Source organism: Lycorma delicatula, chromosome 1 (genome assembly GCF_047948215.1).
Source record: "Lycorma delicatula isolate Av1 chromosome 1, ASM4794821v1, whole genome shotgun sequence".
Lineage (NCBI taxonomy): Eukaryota > Metazoa > Arthropoda > Insecta > Hemiptera > Fulgoridae > Lycorma > Lycorma delicatula.
The window spans coordinates 226426745-226452307 of NC_134455.1; the positions used below are offsets into that span (position 1 = coordinate 226426745).

At 33.3% G+C, this 25563-nt stretch overlaps 1 protein-coding gene across 2 annotated transcripts in view; it reads left to right on the forward strand.

Annotated features, from left to right (window-relative positions):
* LOC142329366 (trypsin-like) overlaps positions 1–25563 on the forward strand; it is a 40374-nt gene that overhangs the window by 12586 nt on the left and 2225 nt on the right. For both annotated transcript variants that reach the window (XM_075373888.1, XM_075373897.1), the window contains exons 2-6: positions 9993–10308; positions 12760–12962; positions 15497–15693; positions 19213–19267; positions 22327–22528. In XM_075373888.1, coding sequence (XP_075230003.1) covers positions 9993–10308; positions 12760–12962; positions 15497–15693; positions 19213–19267; positions 22327–22528 — 973 coding nt within the window. The remainder of the gene's footprint in view (positions 1–9992; positions 10309–12759; positions 12963–15496; positions 15694–19212; positions 19268–22326; positions 22529–25563) is intronic.

Sequence of the window (25563 nt, forward strand, 5' to 3'; positions counted from 1 at the left end):
ATTGGAAGGCGCCTGGGATTGATGGAGTGCATAACTTTTGGTACAAGCGCTTTTCTTCTGTTCACAGGCGTCTTGTAGAATTTTACTCTGCCATCTTACGAGATGCAAGTCTAATGCCGACCTTTTTTACCCAGGGGATGACCTATCTGATCCCGAAATCTTCTACTGCGAAGGCAGACCCGTCCAAGTACAGACCTATTACCTGTCTCCCTACAATATATAAGCTTTTTACTTCTGTTCTCACTGCCAAAATCAATAAGCATCTTGAGAGGCATCAGATCTTAGCTGAGGAGCAGAAAGGGTGTCGTCAGGGTAGTAGGGGCTGCAAAGAGCAGCTAGTGATTGATATCGTTATCTCTGTAACGGCAAAGAAGAGTCGGGGCAGCCTATATACTGGTTATATAGACTACAAGAAGGCCTTTGACTCGGTTCCACACTCCTGGTTGATAGAGGTCTTACGTCTCTACAAAGTCGATCCCGTTGTCGTTGAGTGCCTAAGTGTCGTTATGGGTAAGTGGTGCACAAATCTTTTGTTGTCTATTCCAGATAAGAACCCCGTTAAGGTCGGAGTAACACAGATCAACCGAGGCATTTTTCAGGGCGATTCCTTGAGAGCTCTATGGTCTTGCTTAGCGTTGAACCCTCTGTCTTTCATTTTACAGAAGTCCAAGAAGGGTTTTGCTCTTGGGCAGTACAGTTTTAGCCACATCATGTATATGGATGATATTAAGCTTATTTCCGACACTGAAAAAGGGGTCCGGCATCTTGTCAAGTTAGTCTAGAAGTTCAGTGTCGTCATATGCATGAGTTTTGGTCTTGATAAGTGTAGGGTCTTGATAAGTGACGAGAGGAAAATGATCGCAGAATGAGGCGTGTGAAGTGCCGCAGATTGATGCTCCTGGACTCATGAATGCAATGCAGTGTGGTGAGACATATAAGTACCTTGGTTTCCTGCAGGATATTGGAATTAGCCAAAGTCGAGCAAAAGAGATCCTTACATCTGGCTTCAAGAGTAGAGTAAGAGCCGTCGTGAGTTCCCAGTTGAGTGGTTCTAATAAGGTAAAGGCCATTAACATATTTGCCGTTCCGTTGATTTCCTATATCTTTGGCGTGATAAATTGGACGCGGACAGACCTTGAAGAGCTTAATAGAATGATGCATGTATCGTTCACGCGACACCGCTCCCATCACCCGCGCAGCTCCGTCGAGCGGTTTCATCTGTCCAGGAAAAGAGGAAGAAGAGGCATTGTGGATTTGCGGGAGGTACATGCAAAACAGCTGCTGAATCTCCGGAAATACTTCCTAGAGAAGAGCCAGTCCAGCTTGCTCCACGGGCTTATGGTAAAAAGTGACAATAATTTAACCCCACTACGCCTCAGTGATGAGAAATTCCAGCCGCTTGAGGATACCTTCTCCGAGATCATTGTAATGAATAGGTGGCGTTCGAGGGAATTGCATGGGAGGTAGTATGCGGCGCTTATGGATGAATCAGTTGATTGAGATGCGTCTGTGGCTTGGCTGGAGTATGCCGAGTTGTTTGTTGAGACGGAGGGTCTTGTATTTGCTATACAGGATAGGGTCGTCAGAACACTCAGCTACAGAAAGCATGTCGTTAAGGATCCTGCTGTAACCATTGACCTGTGCCATCTTTGTGGATCGACCAACGAGTCCATCGAACATGTCGTTAGCGGGTGCCAGTTTTTAGCTCCAAGGGAATATACAGTCCGACATAACAACGTGGTGAACATACTTTATCAGAAGCTCGCTTTGGACCTAGATCTCCTTGCCGTTTCAGTCCCGTATTTTAAGTATACTCATTAGTCTGTGTTAGAGGACGATCGGTATAAACTGTACTACGATCGTACTGTTCTGACGGCCAGGACAGTGGAGCATAATAGGCCAGACATCGTTCTGACCAAGAAGCAGGAGAATATCATCTTCCTGATTGATGTCACAATCCCATTGCCCACCAACATAGTGAAGTACACGGAAAAAATAGTGAAGTATAGGGATCTTGCAGATCAAGTCAGGGAGATTTGGGACCAGGAGAGGTTAATGGTAGTCCCGGTGGTTTTGGGCGCAATGGGAGAGATTCCACGTTCTCTGCATGATTCATTAAGATCCGTTGGAGTACCAGCAAATCTGTTTAGACCAGTGCAGAAGGCTGTGTTGCTGGATACATGCCGCTAGGTCCGTCGGTACGTCACAAGCTTGAGCGATAAGTTAACGCCTGTTATTGAGGCGGACGATCGGGTGGTGCTCCAGGCTGGGGACAATGTCTGTTAACATCTGGCAGTTCATAAATTTTCATGTCTGGTATTTTGTCTTTCATTCATATATCTCACCCATAGTATTCAATAGTTCATGTTCCCATATACAATGCATGTCAGAACAATAGTTATAGCTCTTGCTCCTTGCCTTTGGGCCGGCCAGGATGCTTTTACTGGGCTTGCCCAAGAGGAGGAGAATAATAATAATGCTCTGAGGTAGGTAATCCCCACGTCCAGAACACAACATCTACGTTCTACATCCAGGGCGGTAACAGCTGTACTTATGTACAATATAGCTGGCTAACGGGGCTCCGAGTAAATTCCTCCGATGTATTACTTTTTTTGACCTGTTTCCATCTTCAGGTCACCAGACGGATCGGATTTTTCGGCCACCTGCAGGATACGAACAATTAAACGATTAGGAAATGGACACATACCATTTTTAAAGCTGGCGACGTGGCGGCCAGGGTCAATCTTATTGCAGATGTAACGGAGACCCTTCCGTTGTCTACATGTCCCCTGCGATGGCAAGTGTGTACCAATGGTTCCCATGTATGTCGGTGCATGGGAGCTCTGAAAGCTTCGATGAGTAGGAGCCTGGAGTCAGTGCAGAGATTGCGCATCCGCTCTCTGCCAGGACATATGCCGGTTCCACCGGAGTACCGGATCGGACTTCCATGGTTAGTAGCCCTGGAGTGTGGGTGTACCCCGGCGGCTAGCCTTGCTACAGAAGGGATCAATGCGAATGGAAAAACTTGAACAAACAAACGTGGCAGAGGGTGCATGTAAACAACCTCGTTTAGAAACCGCCAATTCGCCACAAGCGAAGAGGAAAAAAGCAAAGAGTCAGATAAGATGAGAAAAGATGCTGATAAAATCAGTAGAGATTTAAGAAGAGCTTTGTTTGGAAATAATGTTCCCAAACCAAGATTTTTGGTCATTACGAAAAAGAATGGTAACTTCCAAAAGGTTAGTCCATTCTTAATCGCCAGAGAGATTGCTAATTGTGCTGGTGGTCTTGTCAAGGAAATCCGGAAGACTTTTAATAGATTGCATGTCGAAACTATCACCTACATTCAAAGCCAGAAAGTCCAGGCATTGAAGAAGATCGATGAATTTGCGGTATCTGTCCAACCATATAGCACCCTTAACACATCCAGAGGAGTTGTTGTTTGCCGTGATCTTCTAAACTGTACAGAAGAAGAAATAGTAAGGAAATGTATAGACAGGACATTTCTTCTCACTATGAGAAGAAGTGGTGAGATCCTTCCTTCGGCCTCGCATGTTTTAACATTCAATAGGCCTAATCTTCCTGAAAAGATACAAGCTGGCATCCATCGACTTGATGTACGGGCATTCATTCCGCAGCCGATGAGATGTTTTAAATGTCAACGTTTTGGACACACTGCAGCTAGATGTGAAGCGCAGGAAATATGCATATGTGGAATGAAAACGCATTAGGGTGATCCATGTAAAGACCCTCCAATCTGCATTAATTGTAAAGGGTACCACAACTATCGATCAAGGAACTGCCCAGTATATAAATTGGAAACGGCCATTCAGGAAGTTAAAACGCTTCAAAAAGTCAGTTAACCTGAAGCGAAGAAAATTGTCAACTCAAGAATACCTCGACCATCGACTACATATACAGAAGCGACTGCTGCTCCTTCCACATCTAAAATTAACGTGGAGCAGTTGCTTACGTGGTGCCGTCGTTTCATACGATGGCACCAAGTCTTGCGACAATAATAGAAAGAATCATTGATTCAAAGATTGAGTCGACTCATCGGACAGAACAAGTAAACATGAGAAGGCTCATTCCCGGACTGACGCCGTTGACATAACACAGCGCAACCTAAAAAACTGGCAAAACCTGCGATTATAACGCCATCAATTGACGTAATGAATAAAAATCTTGTTTTATCTGCTAAAGACTAAAAGATCACTCCGTCGTCGAGTAAGAAAGCTAAGGAAACTGTGACAAGAATACAGGAAAAATCTGAGTCTACCGGAATGGAGGTGCAAGTAATTATTGAGAAAGCACAGACGATATACAAACTGTACCAATAGAGCTTCTAAAAGCTCAAAGAACAGCTTCGGTGAGAGCGTCTATTTCAGCTGGACCTAGCACTCCCTTAGAGATCGAATCCAGCTCATCAGCCGCCGAAAGTGCATCGCTTGCTAGTTTAGATTCCATAGCAACGATGCTAACAGCACCAACGAAGATTTCATCACCTGGTGTAAGCCGGCGAACGTCATTGGCATCAGAAAGAAAAGAAGATGCCATGTCCGAGGCCTCACACACTTTCGTCAGAAGTTGAGGTCGTTCGAAAAATGGAAAAACGGTGCAAGAAAGGATGGCCGAAAGGAAAGCTTAGACGGTAAACTTTGGATTCGAAAGTTCCATTAGAATTTGAAATCGTGAACCTTTTTTTTTTAAATTTTTTTTTGAAGTAAAAAAAATAAAAAAAATAATGATAATAATAATAATAATAATAATAATAATAATAATAATAATAATAATAATAATAATAATAATAATTTATTATTATATAACATAATAATAATAATAATAATAATTTTTTTTTGTTTTTTTTTATTTTATAATTGTGCAACAGAACAGTTACAAAACCTTTGTATGCCACACAATATCACATAAAGTCACAAAAGACCACCCACATATAAATTAAAAATACAATATTCAAAACACAATAATAATAATAATAATAATAATAATAACAATTATGCAGTCAAATACAAAAAATAATTAGAACTTTAAAAACGGTAGCTACGGAGTGTTAATAAAAACACATAGATGAAAACATCCAAAAACAAAAAGACAACATTACTAATACATTCCAAATAAAACAAGTTATAAGCAATAATCCTTAAAAAAACAACAATAATTTTAAAATCATGAAAGTGAGCATCACACCAAGGACAATGATCCATCGCCACGTAACCCTCTCAAATTTTTAACGAAGGCTGCCTCATCTTCCCAAAAGCTTAGCTTATCCTGGAACTCCACTGCAACACTGGTACACCGCTCAATCGGAGACACGGTGGAACCAACCGGCGTCACAAACTGCCTAAAAGACCTCACTGACCTGGCCTGGTTCCGCAAGACAATATGATAACGCGTCGGAAGTCTGTTGTGCAGAGCTTTATAAAAGAAAACCAAGTCAAAGTACGTTCTTCTATCAGATAACCTGGAAAGGCCTAATTGCCTCAACATATCCTCTCTATTAGCACTAACAAAACAATCTCCAAACTTAAAACGCATCCAGTTCAAGAACCTATCCTGAACACCCTCAACCAGATCAGAGGCAAAACGTCGTGTACTATTCCACACCACGGTCGAGTACTCCAAGCGACTCCTCACCAAAGACTTGTACAGCAGGTTACAAGTGGAAATATTGTTAAACCGTCCACAAATCCAAAGGACAAGACCCAGGTCCCGGAGTGCTTTATTGACAATCCGAGCAACATATTCGTGAAAATACAACTTCGTGTCAAATAAAATCCCGAGGTCCTCAACTAATGTCTCAGTGACAACAGCGTGCGTACCAATCCTATAGCTGAATACAGAGCTCGACGTCTTACGAGACAAAGTCCAATGTTTGGTCTTTCGAAAATTCAAGGGCATACAATTGCGGTCAGCCCACTCAACAACCTTGTTAATATTCAATTGTAGCAACAGCTGATCCATACTATTCCTGATCGGACAATATATTTTGACGTCATCCGCAAACATCTGAAAATTGCACGTCAAAAGATGCCCGATATCATTTATAAAAAGAATAAAAAGAAGGGGACCCAAAACAGAGCCTTGCGGCACTCCAGACTTAGCCAAGAAGGATTCCTCAGACATCTGTCCACCAAAACGAACCGAAAAACGCCTGTCACGAAGATAAGAGGATAGCCAATCACTAAAACGATCGCTGAAGCCGAAGCCCTTGGTCTTTGTTAACAACAAATGATGGGGTATCGTGTCAAAAGCTTTGGTAAAATCAAAATATATCACATCTACTTGACCCCTATGCTCAATTGCATTAACTGAATCCTGCAAAAAGGCGGCCAAATTAGAAGCTGGTGAACGACCTTTAATAAATCCATGCTGAAATGACGACAACATCGGGAGAACATGGTCATAAACATGTCTAAATAGAATCCTCTCGAAGACTTTGGAAAAAGTACCGATGATAGAAATAGGCCTGAAATTATCCAGGGAAGGGACACCAGGCTTAGGTATAGGAGTAACAACTGCGTGTTTCCATAGGGACGGAAAAGAAGAAGACGACAAGCTCCAATTAAACAGGGAAGCAAGGATAGGAGAAACAATCTCATTCAAACCTTTGATAACAAACGCAGGAATCCGATCCAAGCCGACCGCCGATCTAGCGTTAAGAATTCCTATAGCACCGGATACGTCAGAAGATGAAACCATCGGAATGTCAAGAATCCGATGGTTGTTGATACAGGCGCCACCAGACGTAGTCTGCGTAGGAAAGTCCTGGTATACTGATTGAAAATATTCACCAAAATACTGACAACTCAACCGAGGATCAGAAATAGTCCGCCCATCGACAGTAGGGGCCGGAGTCCTTACATAGTTAGACTTCTGTCGAGAAATATATTTCCAAAAATTCCTCGGATTAGAACAAAGGTCAGATTCACACTTCCGAGCCCAAACCACTCTGGCATCCGCTATCGCATACTTAACATCTCTACGCAGCCGAGAAAACAAGAAATAATCATCCGACAGACCAGAAGATTTAAACCTGCGATGAGCAGCCTTCTTCCTCTTGAGAAGATTAACAATGTTCCTATTGAACCAAGGAGGAAATTTGGTTGACTTAGGACGAAATGCAGGAACATGTTTATCAATCGCTGCAGTAATTATATTCTGTAAACCCAGAACCGATTCCTCCAAATCGACGGTCAAGAGAACATTACACCAATCAGCAAACCTCACATCGTCATACAACGCACGATAGTCACCACGATCATAGCGAAAAACCAGGCCCGTTTCCGCCACATATGACACATCAACGGTTGCGACTTCAAGGAACCCAATTTCAAACGGAGGATGGAACTTATCAGGGCAAACAAGAGCCTCAGAAGCTCTAGTGAAAATCCTGCAGTTAGTCAAAATTAAATCCAAACCATTATTACAGAAGGAAGGATCCGTTGATTCATGTGTAAAAACGTCCAAGTTCATCATGTCAACAAAATCAAAAACCGATCGTGCTTTACATTTAGCATAAAACCCAATATTTGCAGGAAGACTTCTAGTAGACCAGCACACTCCAGATACATTAAAATCGTCTACAATACAAATATCAAAACTTAAAATATTTACGTGCCTATACAGAAAATCAAAATATTGGTAGAGGAGAATTGAAGCTAAAAACGGAGCAACATACATAACACAAACCAACAAATTCTTCATGCCTGGTCGAATTAGCTCAACCCATACAGCCTCAGGAAACGCCTCGAGGTCCTTCCTCCTCGTACACCTAATGCTTGATTTTACAAGAATAGCTGAACCACCACCACGCTGAAGCAAAGTAGCAGCATAATCCCGGTCAGCCCGAAAAACATGGTAACAGTCTGGAAACAGATTGACATCACAGTGCTCATCACTAAGCCAAGTCTCAGTCAAGGCAACCACGTCGAAGTGAAAATCAATCAAGGACGCGAAAATTTCATCCTGCTTAGTCCTCAAACCACGAACATTCTGGTAGATCATCCTCAATTTACCCATCGCTACCGAGCTGCAATCCATTCTCCCGTGAACCTTTTTCTACAAACACTGCATCAGGCCTCAACGGACCATAAAATGGAGCCAACAGCGTACCAACAGGCCAGATCTCAGGACGAACTAAGCTGTCAAAATCCGAAGCACAAACTTCAGTTCGAAACGAGCTGTACGACTCGTACCTAGTCTTCAGACGAATACACTGAAGATGTTGAAACTTGTGTCCCCCAAGCAACTTGGTGATATCACCAACCCCGGTTGAAGAGTTAAACCTCGAAACAAAATGAGCTTTAGTCCTGGGCTTAACCAAATCACGGCATACGTCGCTTTTCCCAAAAACAGCATTTCGAGACCTCACCCCTTTCTTAGGGTTAGACGGAGCAATGGAACCCTCAAGAAAAGACTTCACTTTGGGGCCTTTACGCTTCTCAGAGCCAACAACAGTCCAAACAGATTTCTTAGCCACATCATGGGAGGCTGCAGTCAAAACATCATTCACAGGGTTAGCGGATTTATTTACAGGGTCAACTGTAGCAGAAGTAAGTCCCTCAGCATTTTTGTAACCCACATGCGAAGCGTTTCCGGATGACCTCACTGCATCCTGAATACACCCAGCATCAAAACTCCGCACTCGTGTCATGTTGCTATTCCTCTTAGCCGCATTAAATATTAATATTATCATCACCACAACGAGGTCTAACTGGATCAGGAATAAGGTTAGCAGGCGAAAGAGAAGAAGAACCAGAGGAAAGAACATCCCTGTGTAAATTTCCACCTTGAACAACCATGCCAGACACGACTACACCTCTTATTTCGCTAATCGAAGACTTCAATTCAGAATTCTCATATCGAAGACATTTAAGTTCAAACCTTATATCATTAAGTTCAGACTGGAGGGCACAAATTATTTCCAGAACTCCCTCGTCAACAGCAGACCGCAGAGATTGAAGCAAATCCTTATCCGCAATGATATCGCTCTGCTTATAACAGCTATCACAAACCACCTTGGGTGGATTCATTGAAAGACCCATATCATTCAAAATACATATCTCCCCGAATAGAACCACCAACAGTGCCATTATCAGATTCAACGTTGTGTCCAACAGAAGTGTTATCATCGATAATGACGTATTTCTTTATGCAAGAGCCACATTTAAAATTCTTGCTCTGAGAATACAATCTAACCTCCTCCGCCGAAAGTCCCAAACATTTTTGATGACACCGAACTGTGCACACCACACAACGAAAATACTTCTGTTTCCCAAAGAAAATCTCATCACATTGAGGACAACGATCCGCACTGCCCGGCATCGTGAACAACGTATGAACCAGAAAATTAAAGAAAATCACTTAAAAGAGGTAAAAGGCCCAGATTTTACACTTCCATACTTTTGCAAAATAATAAAGAGAAGTAACAAAAAATAAAAAATAAATAAATAACTAAATGTAAACAAACAGATAAACAGTCCTTAGCAACCAGAAAAACCCTCAAAATATCGTAAAGAATGTTCTTAATAATAGCAATAATAATAATAACAATAACAACAATAACAATAACAACAATAATAATAATAATAATAACAATAATAATAATAACAATTATAATAATAATAATAATGCTTCACCATTATGCTATCATTAATGCTATGCTATCATTAGATAACAAATATTTGAAATAAAATCAATTAATTCCTCTATCCAATTCTTATCACCAAACGAAACAAAATTATAATAGTCGATGGTATCTGAAACCGCCACTGACAGTCAACTATAGACTTTATTGCCAATAAAAGCCGTAACGCTAAAAAACTTAATAAAAAGGTAAGTCCGTTTTCCAAAATCAGTCTAAAATAAAAAAAAAAAAAAAAAAATAATAATAATAATAATACCTAAACTTATAGTAATAATTAATGAATAAACTCTCTCCTGAAATATAATTAGACACTTGATTTATTATATAGTTTCAGAGTCAATTGATGTTGATGATTCTTCTGAAAGTTTTCTTTCTGATCTTTCTGAGTTAAATGAGCAGCAATCATCAGAAACTATTAAATCGACAATCGGTCTCAGAACCAGACAATCAAATACAGAAGTTTGTGGGATTTCAACAAGTTCATCAGGAATTGGGAATAAAATAGTCGGAGGTAGTGAAACAAACACAACAGTACATCCATGGTTTGCTGCTTTAGCTGTGCGACAAAACAGAGGATTCGCTGTTTCATGTGGTGCAACACTTATTACATCTACTCATCTTATTACTGCTGCACACTGTTACGGGTAAAAGATTGAGTTGTACGATAAATATTATCGATTATCATATTTTGTTTTTTCAGTCAAATTTTTTTTATGTTCTGTTATGATTGTTTTGTTCTAATGAAATTAACATATTAAGTACAAGCAAAAATTCATTTTGATAAAGTCATTTTGAATACAATTAGAAAAGTTTCCCCACTCATACAAAAAAATTTGTTGAAAATTAAAAATATATATTGTATTTTCTATATAATGTACAGAGTGAGTGATTATAGTGTATGCAATATGTACAACATATGCACAGTATTGTATAAGGTCATGGTTAGAAACATGGTTCACATAAATAAAATTTTTAATTTCACCATAATTTGTGTTCTGTGTAATTCATATACATTTAATAGTGAGATTAAATTGTAATAAAATTGAATATAGATGTTTAAACTGATATTCTCAATGAACAAATTAAATATAAAAATCTTTTCTTGACAAACTTCAAAATGGGGGCCATATTATCTATTATGAGAATGGAACTTTATTCTTTAGAGGGTTGTAAATTTTTGAGATGATTTTGTCAGTCATAGTTGTTCATCTTCTTGAGTGGATTAATAACCACATTTAAAATCATCAACCAAATTTTTACAATTGAAAACCCAAGAGGAACAATCCTTAAAAGTGGAATCTAACTCTTTTTTTTATATACTTCAGTGTTAAACCTTTTAAAACAAATACTTTATAACAGTTTGAACTTCAATTTTTTTCATTTCTCAGAAAATACCAAAACTGATTTGCTTTACATGATTGACACAAAGAAGCAACTAAACGCAAGTGTATCTGTAACTTTGTAGCATGCCATCTAAAGTTTCATACTTCTCAAATATAATTGGGTTTGGTCACATGTGTCACACCTCTGTATCAGGTCGAGAATTTTCTGAATGACTCTGGTATTGCAGCCAACAACATTCAAATTCTTAACAGTACCATTCAATTACCAATCGTTATTTATATAGCAATTATTATTTAGTAATTTGCATTTCTATCTCCTTTTCATTAATTGTTTGTAATTTGTATCTCTCCCTATACTTTGATTCTTCTGATTTTAATTTTTTTACTCATTTTTAATGTTAACGATTTTAATAATATCATATTTCGTAGGGCTTCAAGGTTTTATTCTAATAGAAAAAATATTCCTCAGAAATTAGTTCAGGGTTTAAACTGATTATCTCTTCAGTGATAGTTCTCTTGAACCTCTTTTCCATTTATGTATGGAAGAACATTCTTACAGTACATCAATAATTTCAATTATGTCAAAGAAAGATCTATATAATTTTGTGACATGATGACCTTATTTTATGTCATATTTACATAAGAGTGATTGTGTTGAACAACCAAGATGCCAAGATGCTGACTGTAGAGAATAAAAAGGGAGGTACATTAAAAAATGTGTAAAACCATGCAGAGATTTGGGTAACTCAAACTGCTTTTTATTTACAATAATTTCTTCTGGGAAATTAAAAAATTAGACTGGAATGATATCTATCATTGGTACTTAATTATTATAGAGCTCTACAGAATATAAATAACAAACCAAACAATGAGTGTTTTAGACATTCTTGAGGTCAAAGCAGGTAGTTTGTGGGCACTGAGTATCTCAAAATCTTTGACAATATATTTTGTCTATTTTAAATGGTACATTGACACAATCTGCAAATTTATTCTTACATAAGAAATAAATTTATACTGAATAGAGAAAATAAAAATCACATAGGATTTAATTCCCAAGCTTCCTATTCTAGAATTGTCAGATGATAGCTGTAGATCTGATATATTGTATATGTATGGATGATGTTGCCAATGTTTTGTAAATACATTTAGAATATTTACCCTTAGCTAAAGATTACTTATTGCTTAGAAATGTTTTGGGTAGATTGGTTGAAAGAACCAGGCACATGTTCTAACTTGAGAAAAGTTATCTTGCAAGAGAGATATTGTAAATATATTATACATCTTCATTATTATTTGTTCTTGGAAATTATTTTATTTTAAAACTCATGTTGCTCTTGAGCACTTCAGTTTCAAACTATAAAACAGACTGTTTAATAAGCTACACTAGCTTTATCTTACACGCATAAATACAAGAACTTGATCTCATAGAGCAAAAATTCTTGCCACCATGCTTTTCATTTACAATGTTCTTCAAAATGATTTTCATGTACTGTTAATAGTGAATTTATTGATTAGAATGTTTTCAAGTTCTTGTATTTATGCGTGTAAGATAAAGCTAGTGTAGCTAATTAAACAGTCAGTTTTATAGTTTGAAACTGAAGTGCTCAAGAGCAACATGATTTTTAAAATAAAAATATGTCCAAGAACAAATAATAATGAAGGTGTATGATATATTTACAATATTACAATAACTAACTATATTCAGAATATTTTATAAATTTATTTGTAAGTTAATATGTTTAAATATTTCAGAGATTCTCCTGTGAATCCACAGCTTTTTCTTGTTGTATTCAATCTCTCAGATCGCTGTAATGGGAGAGGAAAGGTAGCACCCGTTAAGGCAGTAATTCCTCATGAACAGTATAAACATGGAGTAGAAATTCCAGAAAATGATATTGCTATTATTGTTTTGCAATATTCTGTCAAAAATATGCCTATTTGTCTTCCATCTCAAGGTTAGCATTTAATTTTCTTTCAAATATTTGTCTTGTACATGCATCACCGTTCGTATTTTTTATTTTTTGCACATTTCTCCTTTTTTGCACATTTTTCATCATTGTAGTGTTCATCATTGCATTTTTATAGTTTTTGTTTTGTTTTAAGTGCTTTAATTTTCTTTACTTTATTGGAAAACTTACTTCTGTCAGCTGTGATGAATAAAAATTAGTGTAATTTACAATTTACAAATTAAAGATTCATAAGAAAATTATTAAAAAATATAAGGAAAACAATTACTCATTTTCTGGTAAAGAAACTGTATTTTTTGTAGTGTATATTATATTTTTACTTATGAGAGAAAAAAATCTTAGATTAAGTTAGGATTTCCCAAACAGGGAACAGAGTCCTTTGACTGTTCTACAGGCACACAGTCACCATCTCTCTGAGATGGTGACAAAGAAGTGGTTCCCTTGTCGGTACGATGACACTTGTAGAATCATGAAAGTAGTCAATTGATTTCCTATGAACTCATCTTAGAAAAAAGGAATAAAGTGTAAGAATAGGTAAGGGAAGAGAAGATTGATAGAGTTACTACATCTGTCTATCTCTGACTAGATCCAAGTAGTAAATTTTCTCTCATCGGGTAAGTACCTTCCTTCCACTGAAATTTTTAACTGCTTGTTTTTAAAACAATTTTAATTATTTATTATTATATGAGTACTGTTACTGAGTCACTTATACAAGTATTGTTTGAGCAAACTGTTTTTCTCTGATTGAAAACAGATGTTTTAGAAAAGTTAATTTTCATATTTTTACACATACAGATGTTAATAATCATCATTTTACATAAATTAATGACATAAAAATTTAAAACTCATTTATCAAACACATTTGCAGTACAGTATGTGATTAAAGAAGTATTTGAATGACGGTTGAGAATTTTTATTCTTTAAAATCATTATTATCAATAATCCTATTGTTCCGTAATTCAACAGCTATGTCTTACCTCTTAAACATATTTTCATGTTTAAAGGTACAAAATGCTATGAAAGTCATATATGAAGAGTTTACAGAAGTAATATTATAGTATTATCTATTGTTTTTATTTAAAATAAATATTTTCTGTGGTATAAGGAGATTATTATGATAGTATAGATTCTGCTTTTATCAGCATTTGGAATGTAGATTACAGTTATTTGTGCGTGTATGCATTGCTTAATTCAACAAATAAAACCAAACAATCTCTCTCCTTGATGCAAATTAGATCTCTCACCAGTTCAGATTTATATGAATCCAAGATTGTATATATACAAATATATGTGTAAATTTGTTCATTACTTTCAAGCAAAAAAAAAAAAAAGTCATCCAAATAGTAAGTAAATATCTGCTCATTTTTTAATTTGTTATCTTTCCCAGACATTTTAAAAATTTAATAGTTATATTCCAGTACAAAAAGTAAAATGATTAAAAACAGGAATATCTACAATTAATTTTAAGATAAAAAGTAAGTGCGATTAAAATCTATATTAATTATTTAAAATCTAAATACATGAAATAATATTAAAGTAAATACATGAAAATATTAAATATAAAAAATAATAACAAAGTCACAATTCAGAAGGCATTAATGGTTATGAAATTATTTGACCACTTATTTACATATACTTTAAACAAGATACTGAAAATTTAAGGTTTTTTATATTCTTTAATTAGCATTATTTAAAATTTCATTGACAGAGTAACATTTTTCCTTAATTAAAAGAGATTTTTTAAATTGTATTTTAAATAAATTGGTGAGAAGTATACAGTTACATAAATTTTCATAAATGGTAACAATTGGTATTAAATAACCAACTTAAGATGAAGAGACTATAGAAAAATTGTTTTTGTAAAATTATACAGTACAAATTCAATACTCGAAATTTTAATTAAAATCAGGTTGAGGAGAGTTAGAATATGTTCTTTGTCACGTTGTACAAAAATTCATGAGATTAAATATCTACATGGTGCTAAACAAATTCAGGGGTGATTAATTGAAATAATACTTTTGCAAGAAAATACTAAACATTTGCAAGAAAACACAAATACGCCCCACAGCAAATTGTTTGTTTCTGAGAGTTCAGCTAAGCAACTGAGAGTTCAACTAATTTGTATTTAAAAATCTAATAATTCAAGTAAAAGAGGGAATAGTTTTGAGAGTTACGGTACTAAGATATTACCTATCAGAAAAAGTGCTATCTCATACTAGAATCATTCCACAGAATGTTTTTGATTAAAACTAATAAATTTTAGTTTTTAAGTTTTTAATTTTAGTTTTAATTAAAACTGTGTCATTGGACAACATGATATAACATGTATTTAATTAAGCTGGTTTCAAGAAGCTTCAGTTTCGAAATTTGTTCAATTAGTAAAAAACCTACGAGAATTATGTGCTTTTTATAACTCCGTTCATTTCAATTAAAGTTAGACTCTGAGCTCCATTCTGGAAAAGTACACTATATAAACCTTGACTAGGAACAGCTTATCTATTTCATGTTTTTGTTTCTTACAGATAGCTACGGTGGTAGTTCTGGAATTATCATCGGTTATGGATCAACAAAAGTAAGAAGCACATATCCATGTAAATTACAAGAAGCCAAAGTAACAGTTTTTACTCAAAAGGAGTGTGAAGATAGCGGTATAGGTCAAGGTCTTGCAAAGAAAGCGATTTGTGCAGGGATAATGAAAGGAGGAGTTGATGCATGCGATGTAAGTATAAAAATCTAAGTGTTAACTATTCAATTCTATTTTGTTCATATTAACTATATGATTATTCTTCTCCAGAGAATTTAATGCCTATGTATTCAATGATCCACGTCTTAAAACCCAGGTTTCAAGCCATTATTAACCATTTCAACACTAAATGTTTCTTATTTTGATTTGTTCATTGAAATAGATAGTCAGTTAAACTTGGAGGGCCAGGTATTCTTTTGTTGTGGTTACCGGTTTTTAGCTATCATTTTTACATGCTTTCATCTTTCTACAGGTAGTAGTAATTCATTTATATATATATTTTTTTATTTTTTAGTTTAATATTTCTTTGGTATTGAAGATTCAGACATGCACTTACATATTCTTCATCAGGAAGTTGAGATGAATGAAATGATAAAAGAAAAAATTATCTACTACAATTTTATAGCTAACATAAACCCGTGGTGAATCATGAGTATGACAAATTTTTTTTTTAGCTGAGGAAATTAGATCACTTAGTTTTGCCCGAGCCATTTCTGATGAAGCAAACTTACAAAAGATCTTATATGAATTAGATAAATAATTCTCAAATTCAAATGGACTATATAATAGAAAAAGTATAAAATATTGTTAACTTCCTTTTCTAAAGATTTTAAAGAAAAACATCTTCCACCAAGTAAAAACGGTACAGAAGATTACTTATGAAATCAATTCACTTCTGCGGTTTGATTTTTAAATTATTATCTGAATTTTATTTTCTATAAGTATTCTTTATAAGCTAAATTGGTTGTTATCTTTCTTCCTGCTCTCTCTTTCTCTCTCTCTCTCTCTCTCTCTCTCTCTATATATATATATATATATATATATATATATATATATAGAGAGAGAGAGAGAGAGTTAGTAAATTTAAATTTAATTATTTATTATTATATGAGTACTGTTACTGAGTCACTTATACAAGTATTGTTTGAGCAAACTGTTTTTCTCTGATTGAAAACAGATGTTTTAGAAAAGTTAATTTTCATATTTTTACACATACAGATGTTAATAATCATCATTTTACATAAATTAATGACATAAAAATGTAAAACTCATATTAACAAATGTATGTGTATTACATACATATTAACAAATGTATGTGTATTATATATATATATATATATATATCAGGCTTTTACTATGTCAACAGAATATGTTTTGTTACATACAAAAACATTAGTGACTTCAAATCCTTAACAAAAATATTACTTGCAAAGGTATTACATTACTTTAAGGCTCTCAAATGTATCATACCAACAGAGGTTAATTTTGAATGGTAGCACTGGTATTGCCTGATTTGTACTTTCAGCTGCTGATTAACATGAAGAATGTCAAATGTTAATTATATATAATTCTATGTGGCTATGAGATGTGTACCAATGAAACAAGCTATGAAACATTGTGGGGGTGAGACATGTAATTGTCTCATTCTTCAATGAAAGAATCAGATTCTTATGTAGTTTATTCACATAAGATTCAAAGATTGAATTTCATTTATTCATTGTTCATCTTTGTAGTAGGCACACTTAGACTGCACTTTAAGAATTCCTAGATATCTTATAAAAAAGGAAAAAAAAAAATGTGCCAAAACTTTGATAGGCTGTTATTCAAATTTGTCATTAGTAAAATGGCTTTAATTTATTGCCATTAGCCTCCTAAAAAATGAGAGTAGAGCTTAAGCTAATAAGTGATTTTTATTTCTCATAACCATTCATTATCAAAATACTCATCAATGTCTGCTCTTCTTCAATCTGCCTAAGGATTAAAAATTCAGCAGTCAATACTGCAATATTCACAACTTTATTAATACTTTCATTGTCAGACAGATCTGACAACTTTTTTGCTGACCAATTTAAGATTGTGGTTCTTGTAGTAAGATCTATACACCATGTTTATTAATACCCACATTCTGTTTTTTATTTGAACATTTTGTTATTCTGATAGAAAAGCTGACAACAGAGTTGTAGGACTTTCCCATCATGCGACTTTTTTCTGATGCTTGGCTTACACACACAACTTAATTTAAAATATTTATAATTTTATTTAAATATAATACTTTTTGTACAATTCCACATCAGTGGAACACTACACTAGTGGTGTTTGAACACCACTACACTACACTAGTGGTGTTTGAGGTGACAGGGGGTAATATTGATGTATTATTCACACTTAGCTAATAGTTTAGAACATTTTTGGGGTGGAGATGTGATTTTGAAAAAAAGGTTTTTTGTAAATATATTTTTTTAAATGTTAGCAAATGTGCCTAAGAAAAATAAGATCTTAATTAGGTGGTTATCCCATACAATGATTTGGAAACTGCTGGTTCAATGCATTTCCATTAAGTTGAAAATTTAATGGCGTCAGTGTCCCATATTCAAAATGATAATCTTTGATATTTGATAATAATTATCTTTGATAATGATAATTTTTGTACCTTTAATTTCTTGTATATTGCTGTCATTGAATGTAGTGAAAATAACTTTCTTTTTATTTTTTGACAAAGTTTGGTCAAAATCGGTCCATTAGTTCTGGAAATATAGGTGTAAGACATCAAACACACACACCACATATGCTCAAATTGGACCGATTATAATACTTCCCCTTCTACAGCTATAGCGAAAGTAAAAATTATTTATATTAGCTTATGTTCAGAAAAAATATTTATTGTTGTATATAAAGTAGTTGATAAATAAATTTTGATTAAAAATACAATTTAGTTAAGAAACAGCCAGTACCTAAATTAAAAAAAATATACATTACAAATGATTAATAATTTGGTATTCAACTCATGAACATCTCATGAGAAAACTGATTGAACATTACAAGAGTATTAGAACAGAAATTACATAAATTTTTACATCTGAGGTCAAATTAAGGCTCTTATGAACTTATGGCCTCCTTATAAAATTATATATATTTTGCTCTTAAAATCATGACAATTTTTATTATTATTCTTGTCGAACATTAACCTTCTCTTGCTATTAATATCAATATATATTTACTTAATCCAGAGATGTTTACTTAAAATTTCTCTGAATGATAATGATAAATGATGTTTTAGCTATTACTCTGGTAAAACAATCATTTCAGAAATGACTAGATGTGTGATGCTAAATAAGCAATGTTTTAACTTTGTTTAGGTAAACAATAAACTTTGCTTAACAAAGGTTAACATTATTCTTATAATGTTTATTTAGGTGCCTAGTCCTTGGGTTTACAGCATTCACTTCGTTAAAATTTTTATTTTCTAATCGGCTTTGAAATAATTGATTCTACTTCTCTTCTGTTTATTTCTCTTAGGTAATTTAACATGTGGACAGGTATAGAGTGTGTTGTGAGTAGTGAATTTTTTAACTTTATTGTACTAGTTTCTTTCCTTATTTCTTATTATTTAATCATGTGGTTTATTTTTCCATTTGCTAATTGTCACTTATATGTATTTGTTCTAAAGTATGATGAATAAGCAAGTGAACTGAGAATAAATTTTATTTTTTTCAGGGAGATAGTGGAGGTCCACTGATCGTAAATGTTAATAGAAAGTTTGAGCTAATCGGTAAGTGTATGCGGTTAACACACATTAAAGCACAGTTTAATGAAAATTATACAAATCTAATGCATCATTAATATCAATTCAGCATCATGCTTACAACAAACTAAACTAAGCAATATTTCTTTCAGTTACTAAGTACTTCACATTTCTATTTGTAGAAAATTTCATTGCATCATTAAATCGCATTTTTAAATTTATTAATTTCTATAGGGAATCTTGGAGAGCTGCATCAAACCAGTCAAATGACTGAAGACAAAAAAAAAATTAATTTCTAGTTTTTCCATCATGCTATGAATCAAAGTTCATTAATCACTACTTTTATAAAAGTGCATTTATACTTAAATAGAAATATGAATATCATTATAAAATTCCAAAAGACATCAGTTATGAAATCTAAATAATTAAACAAACTGTAAAGTATGATATTTGGTAATTTTTTGATAATTAATTCACTAAGTAAGCTCACATCTTCTACAAAGGAATTTCAAAAGGAAATAAATTTGAAATGCTATCACAAAGATCAGTAATTTATATTTGTATAACTCAGTAAGCTCCAACTTAGAGTATTTGGCCTTCAGGGATGATGAGGGGACAGGTTCAGCTGAAAACGTTTAAATGGGACATATGGTCATGTGGTAGCTTGTTTGAAAGGTCTTTCAAGGCAAGCAAAACGATATCAAAAAAAAATTAATTTCTGACTATTTAAACCAAATTGGTGACCACATATACATTAATTAGAAATTGAAAAAAGTAATTATTAAAATTTTTCAAATAGTTCTTTTAATTAAACTTACAGTCTTGAAGAATATTATTTAATTTATGTAAATAACAGTTTGCAATTTAATTACTTTCATGTGTAATTAATTCTATATTTTACTTAAAAAATGTCCTATAATCTCATGAATTAAAAATACCAGCTAATAAAATTAATTTAGTTAAAAAAATGTTATTGCTTCTCACCTCATATTAAATGTTCAAACTGCCCCCTTCCCTGTTTCTCCATGCTGTAATGTAGATGCTGCTCAAAAGCTTCTCTCATATTATGAAAGGTTTCTGATGAAATCTTTCTACACTCTATGTCAATGGATTCCCTTAATTCTTCAAGAGGAGTTGGCTGTGAGCTATAAATGGTTGATTTTAAATGCCCCCACAAGAAGAAATCAAGGGAATTCAGATCAGGTGATCTGCTGGCCATTCGATACTATGTTGTCCCATCCAATGATTTGGAAACTGCTGTTTCAATGCATTTCTCATGTTGCAAGTGTAATGAATAGGAACACCATCTAACTAGAAAAAACACATCTTCTCTCATGAATAAAGTTTGTCCGTTTGGTCTACAAGCTATCTAAAAAATTATTGATAGCTGGAATTATCTGCTTGTTTAGCAAAGCATAGTATATAAAACCATCTAAGTTACCATTAATGACAAATGATCCAAGAAGTATGACACCTATTATTCAAGCCCAAACATTTAACCACTCTGGATTCTGGGTATGGCTTTCACAATACCAGTGAGGGCTTTCTTGGGACCAGTACCACTACTATGTCTGTTAACAGCCCATTATAAAGTAAATGAAGTTTTATCAGTGAACAGTATGTTGAAACAAGAGTTCTTGCTGTTAATCTGTGTCAGAATTTCACTGAATTCAACCATCCTATCAAAAACATCTTCAGTAAGTTCTTGTACTAATTAAATCTTGTATCAATGGTATTTATGTTTTTTTTTAATATGTTTTACACTAAACATCTAGATAAATTATTATTTTGTGCAATCACTCTTGCTGATGCTGATTATTAAGAAAAATTTCTGCTAATATTCCTTTTTCAATAATTTCATCTATACTGTATTGACCAGACTTTTTAACATCTAAAACGCTACCAGTGTATTGAAATTTTTCAATACGATGCACTGCGATCCTGGAGATTGTATAATTAGGATGTTGTGCATTAAATGCATTAGCTGTTCCTTTGTATGTTCTTATTTCCCAAATAAAAATACTATTTCTATTCTTTCTGGAAGTAAAAAAACATTGCTTTTAACCAATGAGTTTTTTTAGAAAATTATGTTTTTTTTTTAATTAAGTTAAGAAACTAAACAAGGTTTAAACAAATTTTGTTGCCCCCCTCCCCCCCCGGTAGCCCTGAATGTTGAATACTCTTAGTAAGTCTGTGCTTACTGAGTTAGCCCCTCTTATCGAAGATGATTTCCAGAAAAAAAATCTGGATATTACAAATAACAAAATAATTAAAGGGAAGCATACTTTCGTAGTTCTAACTATCTGAAACAAATACATTGTTGGCTACAATTTTGGACTGGGCAATCAGAATTTAGTTTAATTATAATTATGTCATTTTTCTCATCTCATTGAGCTCCTTAAAATGATCTCTCAAACTGATCCTATTTGAGATTTTTGAGTAGCCCTCCCACTTAGCACTACCAAAAATAAAAAAAGAGTGAAATATACATTCACTGAAGAAGCCCCTCAGTATAAGGAAGAGTGACACAAACTGCATCCATTTATAAAGAAAGGTAGAACAGTCAAAAGGTACAACAGTTATAAAGGTATTAAAAATGCAAGTTACTTATCAGGCATGCAGTATGTGTAACGTATACATGTATAAAGTATGTATATCTACACATCTACATCCTCAGCTGTGTCATTTGTTTCCAATTGAGAAAAATGAGGGGGATCAGCAGCTAAGAAACTGGTGACAGAAAATTTGGGGAATTCTTTGAGAATACCTTTTTTACCCAGATGTAGTGCATATAAACATCATGACAATATGGAGGCTATTCAGTTTCAAAACATGGTTTATCTGATTTAAGTCTTAATTTAGAAAATCAAACTTTTGAACTCTTTGATCATGTACAATCTTACTCACATCTGCTACTTAAAAAAAAAAAAAACATAAATAAAAAGTTAAATGTTTTATAACTTTTTTATAAGTTATAACTTTATTTAAAAAAAAAAATGGTTTTAAAAGTTACACTGTTTAGTATAATCTTAAGATAAAATTTAAATTATCTTTAGTAATGATTATTAAAACTGTGAAAATTGCAGGTCTCACATCATATGGAGAAGGTTGTGGGCGTAAAAACTTGCCAGGAGTATACACAGATCTCACTGAAAGAGGTCAAGCAGCCTGGATTAGAAAAAAATTGAAGGAGAATCCACATAATAGTACACAAGAAACCTCACCTGCTCAGCAGAGCCAACCAGCCAAGCCATCAAAACCAATTCGGCCGACTCCTGGTGGTCAAATGTAATTTTATATTTTAATTTAATAATTGGTTTCACTGTTTTCAATTTTTTGTTTAACTATGATTTTTTTCTGGTGGTGGGCTTCAAATTGCATTGATTAACACTGGTTAATTTAGTATATCATTATAGATTTTTATATGTTTAACAATGTTAAAGTATTTTAAAATGTGGTCTTTTTTTACACTCAGAAAATCTAGATTTTTTTTGATGATTGTGTTTGTATCACACAATCAAAAATGTACAAAGCACTGTATTAAATGAACAAAAGCAAAGAATCAAAAGCACTTTTGACTACATCCTGAGTACATGTGACTTAAAAAACTGACAGCAATAGCATTAGCTAGCTGCATCAACAACCTTTTTTTATGTTTTTACATTTAAAATTACACCAACATCACTGGCAAATGATAAAGATCATTTTGGTTGATTTAGTTGTCATTTAAAATTAAGTTTCAAATAATTTTCATAATCAACCATCATAAACAACAAATATTAGTTAATATAACTAATATTAATTAGTTAAATTACAAACTTATACATTCATATTTACTTGTATTGGTAGCTTTTCTTATTAAATTAGAGAAAAAGTGATTAAATTAAAATTCAAAATTTATAGATAGAAATCAGAAATATAAGATGGTAATGGAACCAGAGTTTAAATTTTATATGCACAAGTGATAATTGATGAATAAGGATTTAAAAAAAAAAAATAGCAGGTTGATAGGTCATGATTAGTCTAGATATCAAATAGTAATTAAATCACTGCATTGTTAGCATCAGTCATATTTTCGATAATATTACAGTAAAAAGTGTCTATCATAGCTTCTATTATTTTCTTTCGAAAAAATTATTCCAATATAAAAAAAAAGATTTGAATAAAAACATTTAAAGGAAGGTACCTTCACAGCATTAATAACACATATTGATTGCAGTAAGATTGTCAAGAAAACACTGATATAGTAAAATTTTACACAAAATGTAGAATAATTTGAGTAATTTACTACTCAGGTAAAAACCAAAAATTTCAAAAGTACATGCATACATTTAATATCCAAAAGTTAAGAAAGCTTTGAAAACTGTAAAGCCCTTGCTCAGCTTGATTTTTGGCAAGGTCTGGTATTTTTAATGTTTCTTGTTGAAATTTGTACTTAGCAAATCCTAGAGAATAATATTAAAATTAAGGAAAAGTAAATACAGAAGGAGAAATGCTCTTGGAGAGGATGAAATTACAGCTAAACTGATAAAATGTGTACTAAATTCACCAACCAGTCAGGTTGATAAACACTGACCACTGATCTTTGTAATAAATGTTGCAGAACTCAGCTTCAGATTCAAGTAATGTAGCACTTTCTCTCAACTGATTTTACAGACACATTATCAGTTACATCGATAGTTATTAGTGTTACTGTACTAAAGCCAATAGGTGATAAATACTTTTCTGTTTCAATAAGGGAAAGAGACTATATTCATATTTAACAATGACAATCCATCATTTGAATATTTTAATAATAAAAAAAAAAGTAGATCTTAAGATGATTAAATGAATCCAGAAATTCTTACTGCAACACCCTCTTTGGGAATCACTGCCTTAAACAGACTTTTCCAAGTAATATGTGATATTTTAACTTGCTATTTAATTTAAAAATATATTGCAAAATTTATACATTCAGAGGTTTAATTATTTTGGGAGCTACAAGCAACAGGCTATCATATTCAAGAAAGAAAAAAGTAAAAATATATTTATAATGCATAGAAAGGTTTATAAATTTACTTTATTTGCGATGTATTCATTTATTAAAAAGACAAAAGCCAAAATTAACGAATTACATAATATTGTGGAAATATTATGTAATTAATATTTCCATAATTAATCAGCATTAATTATGGAAATATTGATTAATTGCAAAAAATATGCATCTAAATTTCTGTTTTGAAAAATTAATCAAATAATTTTTTTTACCCACACATATTACTTTGGCCCACAAAACCTGAGTAATTGATTAATTTATGTACATATATTTTTATATACATCTGGTACTATCCTATGTGAAAAAGTAAAACTACAGCATGGACAAACTTGATGCTAATTATTAAGGCTTTTTACTTAAAGGCCTTTTAATGCTGCTAATTTTCTAAGGCTTCTGTTTCACTAGTGGCTGTTAAGTACCTCTTAATGCATAGAGATATAACACAAAATCTTGTGGAAGATTGGCTTCAATGAGATTACTTGCTGAGAACAAAATGTATGAGTAATTTAAGAATAGTAGAAAAAAATTCAAAAAGTAACTCTAATTTTAATGAAGAGTTTTCATCAGTTTACTGATTGATACAACTTTTGATGATAATTATCGATTAAATTAATATTATAGAAACATTTATCTGGTAAATTCATAAAATAAATTTTCTATAATTGGGTTTTGTTATGAAAACTCAAAGAGAAGTCCAGATGTATTAAAAAAGATTTTATGAAAAGAATCGATTCTGTACCAAGCTGATGTAAAGGTTTTATATCAGGTTTATGACAAGAGGTAGATCTTTGGTAAAAGCTATGAGAGCTAACTCAAACTTATTTTTAATAAACTATTTATTTAAATTAACATCAAAGAAAATAAGTCTTTGTTTTCTCTCTCTCTCTCTCTCCCCCCTCTCTCTCTCACACTCTCTCTCTCTTTTATATAAAACGCTCTCTTTCTTCTTTCATACCCTCTTTTTGAAACGCATTTGATTTCATTGACGTAATATGTTACTGTAGTATATTTTTAAAAGAAAATTATCATTGTTTTTCTTTGTGACATTAACCCTCCGTTGGTTGCACAAATAGTTCTGACGAAATTGGGCGCACGATATCTGACGTAAATATTATAATACATTAGTAGCTCTTACTATTTTACATTGTTAAAATCTAATGCAGCATTTTTTGTGTAGAAGTTATTGTGGGGGTAAAAGAAATACTGATGAATTATATCCTATCAGTTAGTATTAGTAAAGACGCTATTTTAAATGTTTGTTATTTACAGCTTGATTTTTTTATATTAA